This window comes from Camelina sativa, chromosome 13 (assembly GCF_000633955.1).
Source record: "Camelina sativa cultivar DH55 chromosome 13, Cs, whole genome shotgun sequence".
Taxonomy (NCBI): domain Eukaryota; kingdom Viridiplantae; phylum Streptophyta; class Magnoliopsida; order Brassicales; family Brassicaceae; genus Camelina; species Camelina sativa.
The window spans coordinates 4451367-4463089 of NC_025697.1; the positions used below are offsets into that span (position 1 = coordinate 4451367).

Genomic DNA, 11723 nt, shown 5'->3' on the forward strand with positions numbered 1-11723 from the left:
TAATTTTATTCCAATTACACCCGTTCTTTCATTAATTGACACTCTTACACCCTACAGAGAGCAGTCAGAAATCTCTATTTCCTTGGCTGGTTCCCTAACGTTTACAAAAATGTATAAGTGGAACCGTTGTAAAGTATTGAAAATGGACCACCACAAAAAAAATAAAGATAAAGACATGTTCTCCCAAATCCAGAGCTTAATTGGACTATTATCCAAAGCCACCGAGCAAGTCAACATATGACAACCAATCTTCTCAACTAATACAACAAGACACCGCCATACGTTACCAAGCTTTTTTACCATATTAAATACACTCCAACTTCTTGAAACTAAACAATAGAATCCAATGTTGAAATTAGTAGTCATCATAATTCATAACTCAAAAAAAAAAGTATACGAAAAATTGAATTTAATATATATAAAAAATTTACTCCAATATTTTTCAGATTGGAAAATAATGTAAAAAAAAATAAAAACACACAAATTTTGACCGAAACAGTAACTTTCTTTTTTCCCCCTCAAAAAAATAACCTCACTTAATCCAAGCGTAAACGAGTAACGAGAATCCAAGACCATTGCCGGAACCACTACCAGACGAACCTCCACCACCGTACTCTGCCTCATCAGCACTACTAGCCCACTCCATCACCGACGAGCTACAAGCGGACGAAGCCGAAGACATTGAAATGGAAGACGACGACGAGCTTCTCTTACTCTTCACAAACCTCTTCCTCATCTTCCTCCACTCTACAATCCCTTTAATCCCCAAACTACTCCCACACTGCTTCGGCTTTTTCCACAGAACGACACCGTTTCGATTTCTCTCATTCTCCTCTTCTTCTTCTTCTTCTTTCCTCTTCGTTTCGCAAACCTCCTCTGCTTCTGGATCACTCTCGAATCTAAACATAAACACTGCGTGTCCTCCTCCTCCTCCTCCTCCACCGTCACCGGAACTTTTACTCTGAAACAACCAATTGTAAACATCCCAAGAGATCTGAACGTTAACACCATCGATTTCAACTTTCTCATTCCCTCTAAACTTCCATCTAAGCCTCTTGATCTGAAGAACCTGTTTCGAATCGACGCTAAAACAGAGCTTAGCGTCTTCGTCAACACGGCAATCAATAGAAATCTCTCTGTTCTTCCCACCGAACCTCGCTTTAGTCGTGAAAACCCTAGCTCCGAACACATGCTCTTTCCTCAACAGAAGAGCTTGAGGATTCGTCGGAGGTTTCGCCGATTTAGTACGAGCGTAAGCTTCTTTGACTGAGTCCCCGACTAATAGCCCCATCTCTCCGTCGACGACTACGGCGATGTAGAATCCGGATCTAGGTTCGGATCCGGAGTCGAATTTGGCTTTGGTCAAGTCCCAGAAGACTTGGATTTTGGGAGAAACGAATCTGGATCCGCGTTTTTTCCAGAAAGCTAATGTGTTTAAGTTGAGGTGGAAAGATACGGCGGAGGAGAGAGAGAGATCCGCGGATGAGAAAGAGAGCGGTGAAGAGTGGTTGTAGTAGTCTTGTGAGTGGAGGAAGAGATTCACAGAGTGGCCTCCTAAGAAAGTTCGAGACCATGTCAAATAGAACACGCCGTGGTCTGTTTGGTATAAGCAAGTCGTTAGATTCGGATCGCCGGATGATAATGGAGACGGGGATTGAGACGACGGTTGCGGCGGCGGATGACTGTGATGATCGGTGGTAGGGCGGAGCCAAGACGGAGACATTTTTTTGGTGTGTGTTTCTGATTTTGGGGAAGAAGAAAGAAAAAAAGAGAGAAAAAGAGAGAGAGATTTACGGGAGTTGTGTTTTGGGGAAGTTTTTGCTTTTAATTTTTAAAAGGGGAATTATATATAATAAGATGTTAAAAAATGTTCATAAAATGGATAGTTTATAATAATAATGTTTGGCTCGAATCATACGTAAAAAAATAATGTGGATGAGGATTGATAGAGACATAATAAGCTAAGAAGAATTATACGAAAAATTGAACTATATGATGAGCTTGCAACTTGTATACTTGGGCATGAAGAACTGACTTTGTCAACTTGACTTTGTTTATATATTTTGAGCATTTACTTCTTCTTCTTCTTCTTCTTCTTTATTGAAGCTAAGAACAATTTCGTCTGATATTAAGGAGTTAACACAGTAAAAAGGCGTGTATTGTGTGTAAAAAAAAAACAAAATTAGTAAACATTATTAACTGTTCGATTCTGAGGAACACGTTATGATAACAGCCTGCACACTTGAAGGTTCATTGGAGAACATAATCAAGTGGTAGATGTTTGGGTCAATTATTTCACATTATATACAAACACTCATTTATTGTTTTAACATACCTATTTATAGTCCACAACTAAGTTATATTGATACGCACCATTTTTAATATGTTGTTTTTAACTCTAAATAGAGTAATTTGCTAGTAATAGCATGCTTAAACCTTTTTACAAGATTAGTGTGCCAATTAAAAATGTATCCCTTCTGCTGCCTGAAAAAAAAGAGGGACAAATATATAATCGGTTCGGTCGAACAAATATCATTTTTTTTTTGTTAAAGGAATAAATATCATTTACATTGTGTAAACATCGTTTTCTATGGGTTTAATTTAATTATGTTTTCACAGGTTTTATACTATTATTGATTTCTCGAGTTATTCGGATACGTTGGCAGACAGCTAAAAGGAGGTGGATAAAGTTCTCATTGAGTGAGTCATTGAAAAAAAGGCATATCCATATTATTAGTTTGATATTTTGTTAGATCTGTATTTTCTTATAGTACCGTATCATAAAACAAGATGGGGTTTGATTGAAACTTTAGCTACAAGAAATAAAACTGTAAGACAACTAAACTTCTTTTACATTGTTTATATAAGTATAATTAGATACGTGTATAATATATGACAGCCCAATATAAGCCATGTATTATTTGTTGTTATATACCAAACATTTAACTTATTCGAACCTGTTTTAAGTATGATAAAATATTTTTATAATAAACTTAACTAGAAATGTTTGATATGACAATCAAAAGTTCAAGTTTTGTTGCTTTCCCATTTCTAGTATGTTAGCACAGTTTGAATTCTTTTACCGTGATTATTTAGGTGTGAAGAAAACAATTTTATAAACTAAATTGTGATTTCTCCGTTAATAAGTTGGTGGTATAAAGTACAAACTCATGTATAAGATTGAATTTTACCAGCCTGAATAATGGAGTACAATCAATCCCAAGAGAGTCTTTGTTGTCTCATCCCATAATCTTTGGATCATACCCACATGTTTTTATTGTACTAGAGTTCCTCAGATCTTTGATACACACTAGTAATAATAAACAATTTCATGTAATAATTAAGCTTAACTTATTGCTAGTCAGATGGTTTTGCTTCAAAATTACTCTCTCCTCTATCTTTTGACGATGAGATTATAAAGTATGAATCGCATTTTAGATGGATACATATTATTCTTTTACAAAAATGCAGCAAATGGATGGATATGCGTTTATTGTTTTTCTTTCCGTCAAATTTTAATTTGTTTATCGTTTCTTTTTATGTCACTATAATTAATTAGATCTTAAAAATATTGTTTTTGGTTGAAAGAAAATAAGGAATATAGAACGATGAAGACAAGAGTAATGGTTGACTGAATTTTCTCGTGTGGAAGACTAAGACCAGGTCAGTTTGAAACGACAACACGCTTTTGATTTTCAACTTAAAACCCCCTCTCTCGAGTCTCCTAACTTCATTTTCTTATAGTGTGTCCCTTCTTAGATTCTCATTTCAACTTTTTTCATATACCTTTTTTCTTTAAACACCTACTTCATTAATAATATCTTTGACTAAACGACACAAATTTCTTTTTAAAATATATATTTTTGGTTAAACTATGGGTATGATTGGTAATCTTCTACCAGAATGACAATAATTTGGCTGTTCAAAGAAAAATCCTAATAAAAAGGTGACAAAAGAAGAGGTTGAAATAGGCTAATATCACTAATCAGAAACATTACCATTTTACCAAACAATGCTCATGCTCTTTTTGTATAATGATATAAGAAAAATACTTGTGTTCACACCAAGTATTTTTGTCAGATCCGAGAACCTTGCTAGTGGACCAAAATCAAGGGTTAAATTGTGAAGATAACTTTAAAGACACAAACTACAGTACATGTCAATGCAAATGTTAAAGAAAAAAAAAGATCACACACACAGTGTTGCGATCATACGTACACCATTGTTCCATGTGGGATTTTTTTCACTAACTTGTAAATCACTTTTTAACTTATTTGTATTTCAGAGTGGCCTCTAGATAAATAATATCATGTACGCATTATAAAATATATGGATGTTGATAATTAAATTCATCCGGCGGAATATTAGCTGCCACGAAGTAATTGAGATCTCGGACTATCTATGTATGCTGCAGGTTCATGTCTCCAAAGTCATTATTTTATTGAAATTATATACGTACCTAAAATGTGAACCACTTTTATACCCAAAAAGAAAAAGAAAAAACAATTGTGAACCACTGCATCGAGCAATAAGGATATAAATAAATAATAAAAAGGTCCACCAGATTCTTCCTCTGCAAACACGACTTATGGTAGAACACTTGACACCAGACTCCAGACCATGCACATTTTTCGAACTGGATACATACATACACATACAAGTTTGTTCTTTTATCCGTTACTTTCATGTTCTTCAAACTTTGATAATTTGGATGAATCTCAATAATTAAATACACCTATATACTGTTCAGTTTATGTTACATGTGATATACACGCCGTTTCTTGGGTTGTCTATTTCGAGACAGATTATAATCAAATCGCATCCATATCCCATACGATTGTTCTTTTTTTTTTCGTTGTGATAATTATTTGTTGAAACAGTTAAACATACAATTTTTTGAGGTTTATCTCTCTCTACTCTTGATAATTAGTTTGTACTCTTTATTTTATGTGCCATATGTTGAGATAGATAAACCAAGCTTTGTATCCGGTTCTGCAAATCAGTACGTTTTGAGTTAATAAGACAGTGATATATACGTATTTAACATGCAGGTGTCGAAGTTGGAACAAACCAAAATTAAAACTATCGGTTATTCTTTTGAGAAGTTTTTCCAACTTATTATAAAATTACATGATTTCAAATTCGACCATAAGGTCCATAACCAAAATATAGAAAAGAAAAAAGAAATCGGATATATATCAGCCTTGGTCTAAATTTGACTATACCGGTTTGTATTTGGAACCAATTCTATTAATTTTGGTTTGATTTCCGGTTCGGTTTTGAAAGCATTTAGAAAATTAAAAGCCCTAATATTTTTATCGTTCCCTCTTCTTCTCCGACGGCTCGATACCTTCCTCTGGTCCAGAACTCCAAATCGCCGGTTATTATCTCTCCCCCGACGGTTTCCACTTTTGTCAATCTCCGTGATATATAGGAAATATGTTTATTTTGAGTTTGATTCTCTCTACTAAGATGTCTTAGCTCAATTGAGACTTTACCTAGGCATCATCGTAAAACTTTTAGATTGTTGTAAAATCGAGCTCGTTGTTAGGTACTGGAATCTAATTTAGATGCATCAAATTCGAGTTGAGTCTGTTATAGCCCTGTGTTATAAGTAGAAAAGGATCAATTTTTGTTCTTTCTTATACACCATAGCTTAAACCCTTTCTTTTTGTGAGTTAAATCTTTTTGGTATCTTGTTTAAATTTGTGTTCGATGATTTCTATTAGAGATTAAGAAAGCACGAGTTGGCTGCAATGTCGGAAGAAGAAAAGAAGTTGCCTTTCATACCAGAGGAATGGTCGGATGCAGCAAGCTCTGTTTCCTGCAGTTCGTTGCAACCTGTTATAGCTTTGGTCTGTGGCCCTAAAAACAGTGGCAAAAGCACATTTTCACGCAACCTTGTTGAAGTTCTTCTCCAAAGGTTATTATTATTTGCTTATCTTCCAGTCCCCTCTCTCTGAGTATCAGTTCTTTATTTGTGTCTTTTCTCAGTGAAAGATGTCTCATTTGACCTCCTCACAATATGCCATTTGAAATCTGAGTGTTCGGAGACAGTCTGCTAGTTTGAATGGATCCAAATATTTTCTTTATTGGCTTGTGATGGCTGCTTTGTTTGGATAATTTTTGCTGAAAAAGCAACCTCTGTGGTTTACAGATACAAAAGGGTTGCTTATTTGGACACTGATGTTGGCCAGCCTGAATTTACTGCACCTGGTTTTCTTTCTCTCACAGTTGTCGATAAATCAATTCTAGGTACCCTCATTCTTATTTGCTTTGACGATTCTTCTTGCTGTTTGCATTCCTAAAACATGTTGTCATAATGCTCTTTCTGTCTGTCACTTATTTCTTTCTAGAATCGGATTGGACAGTTCCATGCGTTAAGACACCTGAGAGGTATTTTGATTCAAGCAAAATTTTCTTGGAAATCAGTAGCACCGACTCTGTGGTCTAGTATTTAAGCCATTTGTTCTCATTTCTCCTTTTTATTATTTTGATGATGCAGATGCTTCTTCTATGGTGATGTTTCTTCAAAGAGGGATCCAAAGGCATATTTAAGATATGTATATACCTTATTCGATTACTACCAGCTATACTTCTGCAAGTCTAGCGAGAACAAAACTGAATTGCCGCTTGTCATTAATACACCTGGATGGGTTAAAGGTGCTTCACTCTCTTATATCCTTTCAAAACAAAAGAGTTATGTCGAAACAGAAGAAACAGTTTTCACTAATATAATGATGATTCACAATCTTTAGGAATTGGTTATGATTTATTGGTGGACATACTGAGATATGTTTCACCTTCCCATGTTGTGAAAATCAACATCTCTGCTTACAATAAGAACCTACCAGCTGGGTTGTTCTGGTTAGACGGTAATGATGATGAGACAGCTCACTTGATAGAGATTCAATCTGCTTACAAAGACAGATATAACCGATCGTAAGTCCTGTACAATGCTAGTAATCGAACAATCTCATCAATATGCTTTTATTGTCTGTCTAGTAGTTACATGTTTTTGTATCCTGCTTTTGACAGCGTTTTAATACATAAGGACGGTCACTTGATGAGGGACATGCGTATAATCGCCTACTTCAAGCAATGCATTAAAGGAAAAGAAGTAAACACGATCAAAGAACTAACCCATGAACTCGCTTCACATACTCCTTATGAAGTTCCAGTATCGAGTTTAACAATCAACCATCTGCATTGTCAGGTAAAAAAGAAAACAATGTGAAAGGGTCACATCATTATCATGGTAATCTATATAAGATATGATGCCAATAATGGGTTTCTCTTGTTCTTGTTCCCTCTAGATTCCAAGTACCGAAGTGTACTATAGTTTAAATGCTTCCATTGTTGGTTTGGGCGTTAGCAACGACGTGTTTGAAGATTTGCCATCATGTGTAGGTCTTGGTAAGTTGCTGTTTTATCCATTGTAATAAGTGAAAAAGCCCTGTGGAATCTGGGATAATGATTATTTATTGAAATTGGTTAAATAGGAATCGTGAGGGGAATTGACACAGAGAGAGGAATCTTGTATGTGATCACTCCAGTTCCAGAAAACGTAGTTGAGAAAGTGGATCTTCTATTGCAAGGCTATATTCAGATACCTACTTGCCTCTTAGAGGTGAAGGATTACAGGTCGCCATATTTATCTGCCAACGTCTTAGCTTCCACCTAAAATTTTCTTCTTGTAAGACATTTTTTGCTCAGCTTTTTTTCTCTGGTTACTCTGTATCACTTCATCTTACCAAGTTTCAGTTTTTGTTTTTTAAATATACATATTTTTAACCTCATATTATGATTGCCTTACCAAAGCATCTTTCAATATGTGTTAAGACTTAGAAGTGAAGGCTCTGCTTACTCGTTCATCAACTTCTCTTGTTTAAACTGGTGTTATCTACTGATTTAAGTTCGTTGCAACTTCTCTGAAGAAACAACATTTAGACTCAAATTAAAACACTCAATTCCAAAGTTGAAGGTTGAAAGATTAAAAAACAAAAGACAGAATCTAGACTCAAACTCAATTCCAGACAAACAAGTCTATAATCTGAGTAAACAAAGAGTTTGTATGCCAGAGGAGCAAACGGGTTGAGCATCTTCTACTAGAGGAACGATTCTTAAGATTCTATATATCAACTACGTTCTTCAGTTCTATGCACATGGAAGAGTGCACCTGGAACAGAGCAACACAGCAAGTCATTACAATAACCAAACCTTAAAACATCATAAGAAGAGATATTTTATAAATCAACACAATTCTCATAATAGTGACGCATCCGGTCAGTGTAATCACTAATCAACCGCCATCTAATCAATGAAACAAAAAAAGAAAAGATTGTTTCCTTTTTTTGTTTTTTTTTTCCCTTTTAACTAGACCACAATGTCCACAACTGTGGGATACAAAGAAGAAATAAAAAGATGAAAAAAACTCGCTACTGAATGTTCCCGTTAGAACTTATCTAACCCAATAATCATACGTTACTCTTAAGGTATGAGAAAATTAGAATATCACTACAAAATATAGAATATGTGTCACTTTACTATCTGAAATGACGTTTGATATTTACTAGTTGAATGTATTACAGAATTTCGAGAAAGGTAAACAAAGAAATTCACTGCATTTATCAGTCATCTTATATATATAACATGTTCTCCGGCAAGAAACGTCAATATCTTCAACAGTCACCGAGCATGCAGCTGGAATCAAATTGGACACAAAAGCATTTTTTTTTTTTTAAAGACACAAAAGCAAATTACCGTCAAAATCAAACACCATCTCCTCTAAACCTAAAATACCCGTATGTTGGTCTGTGTGGCACGATTAAGCCAATAGTACATCTTCCAGAGAGATCAGAGTGTGGGACAAGTATTGTGGATCACGAGAGCAAATAATACATATGTTGTTTCAAGCAGGAGAATAATGAAAAGAATGGATATAGATATGTGATCACCTCCCGATCGAAGAACTGAAAATAAATCAACTCAAAAGAATCGTGGCATCACGTTAGATTTCACTTGCACCAAGCAGCTTAGAAACTCATACAACCCAAGAAAAAATGTACAAAATAAGTCAATAACCAAAAGAAAAAGGTACTGTATTAATTAAAGGGTTTTGTAGAAGTCTCTTTCTCAATAAGAGGTTTGGGGTTAGGAAGTTTCTATTTTAATATTGTAAATAAAATAAATTATTAATTTTGTTATTTAATTTTATAAAAAAATGAGGGCATAAGTGGTTTTTTTTTATTATTATAAACACACCAATAAGCTTAGATAGGAGGAGGAAAGGGAAAGTACAAACATTGTTCTTAAAACATATGAAAGACTTAAATTAGAGCTAGACTTGAAACAATAAAGATGACAAGATAATCAAAGGGGACCAGAAGTGGTAAAGATAAAGAGTTCCCACATAAAGTAAAGCCACTCGTGGTGATGGATGACCGACCAATGCCGCATTGTCAGCCACCTTTGATAAACCATAACGAACAGCGAGGGGTAAAACACTCTTATTGGGCTTGAAATGAGCATGGAGCTTATTGGGCCAGAGAAAGCCCTCGTTGCATAATTGATGGCCAGGACCATTCCATGTCCATCCTCTGAAAACACTCCTATATAATTTTTAGAAATGATTGTTTCCTCTTTTTTTTTTTTTCCTTTTTTTCTTTACCTTTTTTTTCTTTTTTTTCTTTTTTTTTTCTTTTTTTCCTTTTTGCCCTTTTAACCACTCGACAATATAAAAATTAATAAGTAACTAAAGACACAACCGTCTATAAAAAAAAAAAAAGGGGGTTGTGTGGTGTCTCGATCCCTTTTTCACAGAAGCCCTAGCAGACAGAAGAGAGAGAGAGAGAGAATGGATCGATCAGGTAATCAATCTCAATCGAAATCAAAATCAAAACCAAAATCAATGGAGGGAAGATGTGCGATTAGCAGATGTAGTAGTAGTTAATTGGAATTGAAGAGGAAGAATGAAACGACGACGGAGGAGTGTGGGTTGTGGTCGTTGCCAGATGATCTGATTGTAGACTGCCTGGCTAAGTTGTCAAAATTGGACCTCGTGGCTTTAGCGATGGCCTCCAAGAGGCACCGGCGTGCCCCAAAGTCCCATGACCTCAGGAGCTTGAGGTCTCGGTGGGGTTGCGTGCACTCATATGTGTACGTATATATGCACATGTATCCAGATCCAAGCCCACGGTGGTTCGTCATCCACCCCGTGCAACGTCGGCTGAAACGGCTCAATATGGACTACTACTTGGATCCGGCCCCGGTTGAAGGATCCTGTTTCGTGAGGACGGATTGGGGGATCTATGTAATCGGTGGGCTCATCAACGGCAAACCCACATCGGAAGTCATGTTTTTTGATTCTACCGATCACACAGTGTGCCGCATTACGCCCATGAAGATGGCTCGAAGCGGAGCATCGACAAGCTGCTTGATGGGCGAGTCCAAGATATACGTGTTTGGAGGGTGCTCGGACTCTGCTGATTCCTCAAATTGGACAGAGGTGTATGATCTCGCAACCAGTACTTGGGAGTTCTTGTCGGTCTCTGCGCCCAAGATGCCCCTCAAAATCCAACAAAGTGTGGTGCTGGACGACAAGAAGCATGTTTACGCGGTGGGTGAGGATGGTCAAATCTCTAATTTCTCAGTAACTGAATGTAAGTTTGAGGCAGCAGAGGACGGAAGAAGCGAGTCTGACCTAGAAAATAAAAGCGATTGGCTTATGACTGATGAAGCATTGTTCTGCCGTGGTATCGGCGGGAGAATACTTTGGCGTCTTCCATTTAACTTGGATTGGAATGAAGTCAAGGGTTTGGAAGAGCTGCAGCAGCAACATATCATCCAACTCTTCATCTGCAATCATGAGAGGATGGCCATCTTCTGGGAAGCCCGGTCTCAAGGTCCTGATCAGAAGATTTTGGAGCTTTGGTACGCCGAAATTTCCTTTCAGCCACGCATGGATGGCGGGGTATGGGATCTTTGGGGGAACATTGAGTGGTCCGGTGCTGTCTTCTCCTCCGACTTAGACTCATCATCTACTCGTCCCCTTAACTTGTTATATGCTGTTTCTCTTTTTGTCTGAATATATTCCATGTTTTATTTAAAAAACTACTATTAGTTTTATATCAGGTACTTTTTTTTTTTGTGATTTATATATAGAATTTGGCAAATCTTCTCAAATTGAATATTACAAATGGAATAATGGAACATTAATTCTAAGTTGATAACTTAAAACAACAACATGAGAGCACCTTATGAAATGAGAATACAAAAACACTCATGATCAATCGTGTCTCAGATTCACTGCCAAAATCTGAGACATGAGAAACTTTATCAGACGTTGTAGAATGTGAAATGGTGTCGCCTCTGCCAGCAGCTTCAACGGATAAAAAGCTCTTGATGCAACAACCTGCAACTTATGTGCGTAAACTCTTCGAAACCTGCAACAACATGTAACTTTGCCAAACACCCCAATTGTGGCCGCCCTTGCGTCGCCATCGGTGCCACAGAGACAAGAAAGCTTTTCGAATTTTTAAAGCTCTGAAACGTCATTATGTATCTTCTGTGATTGACTCCTCCAAAACACACAACAATGCAAACGCTTTTTGAATCAATATTCGTCGTCATGTATTGACACAAAAGACTGTCTATGTCAACGTTCCCACAGATCTCCATCACTGTCTTCTTGACAAAGGAAACCTGCCTGCCACTGCACCGCT

At 36.5% G+C, this 11723-nt stretch overlaps 4 protein-coding genes across 4 annotated transcripts in view; 2 read left to right on the top strand and 2 right to left on the bottom strand.

Moving 5' to 3' along the window:
* On the bottom strand, nucleotides 395-2073 carry LOC104735112. Its single transcript, XM_010454832.2, has one exon. The coding sequence runs from the start codon at nucleotides 1721-1723 to the stop codon at nucleotides 533-535; it is 1191 nt and encodes a 396-aa protein (XP_010453134.1). The 5' UTR covers nucleotides 1724-2073; the 3' UTR covers nucleotides 395-532.
* LOC104735113 (polynucleotide 5'-hydroxyl-kinase NOL9-like) lies at nucleotides 5299-7799 on the top strand. Its single transcript, XM_010454833.2, has 9 exons — nucleotides 5299-5380; nucleotides 5730-5923; nucleotides 6158-6255; nucleotides 6357-6396; nucleotides 6506-6663; nucleotides 6759-6942; nucleotides 7039-7216; nucleotides 7317-7416; nucleotides 7503-7799. Exons 2-9 carry the CDS (start codon nucleotides 5757-5759, stop codon nucleotides 7682-7684), a joined length of 1107 nt encoding a protein of 368 aa, XP_010453135.1. The 5' UTR covers nucleotides 5299-5380; nucleotides 5730-5756; the 3' UTR covers nucleotides 7685-7799.
* On the top strand, nucleotides 10073-11086 carry LOC104737933 (F-box/kelch-repeat protein SKIP6-like). Its single transcript, XM_010458178.1, has one exon. It carries the CDS (start codon nucleotides 10073-10075, stop codon nucleotides 11084-11086), a length of 1014 nt encoding a protein of 337 aa, XP_010456480.1.
* The window catches only part of LOC104737934, a 2260-nt gene continuing 1919 nt past the window's right edge, over nucleotides 11383-11723 (bottom strand). Inside the window, exon 5 of the mRNA XM_010458179.1 lies at nucleotides 11383-11721. Coding sequence (XP_010456481.1) covers nucleotides 11383-11721 — 339 coding nt within the window. The remainder of the gene's footprint in view (nucleotides 11722-11723) is intronic.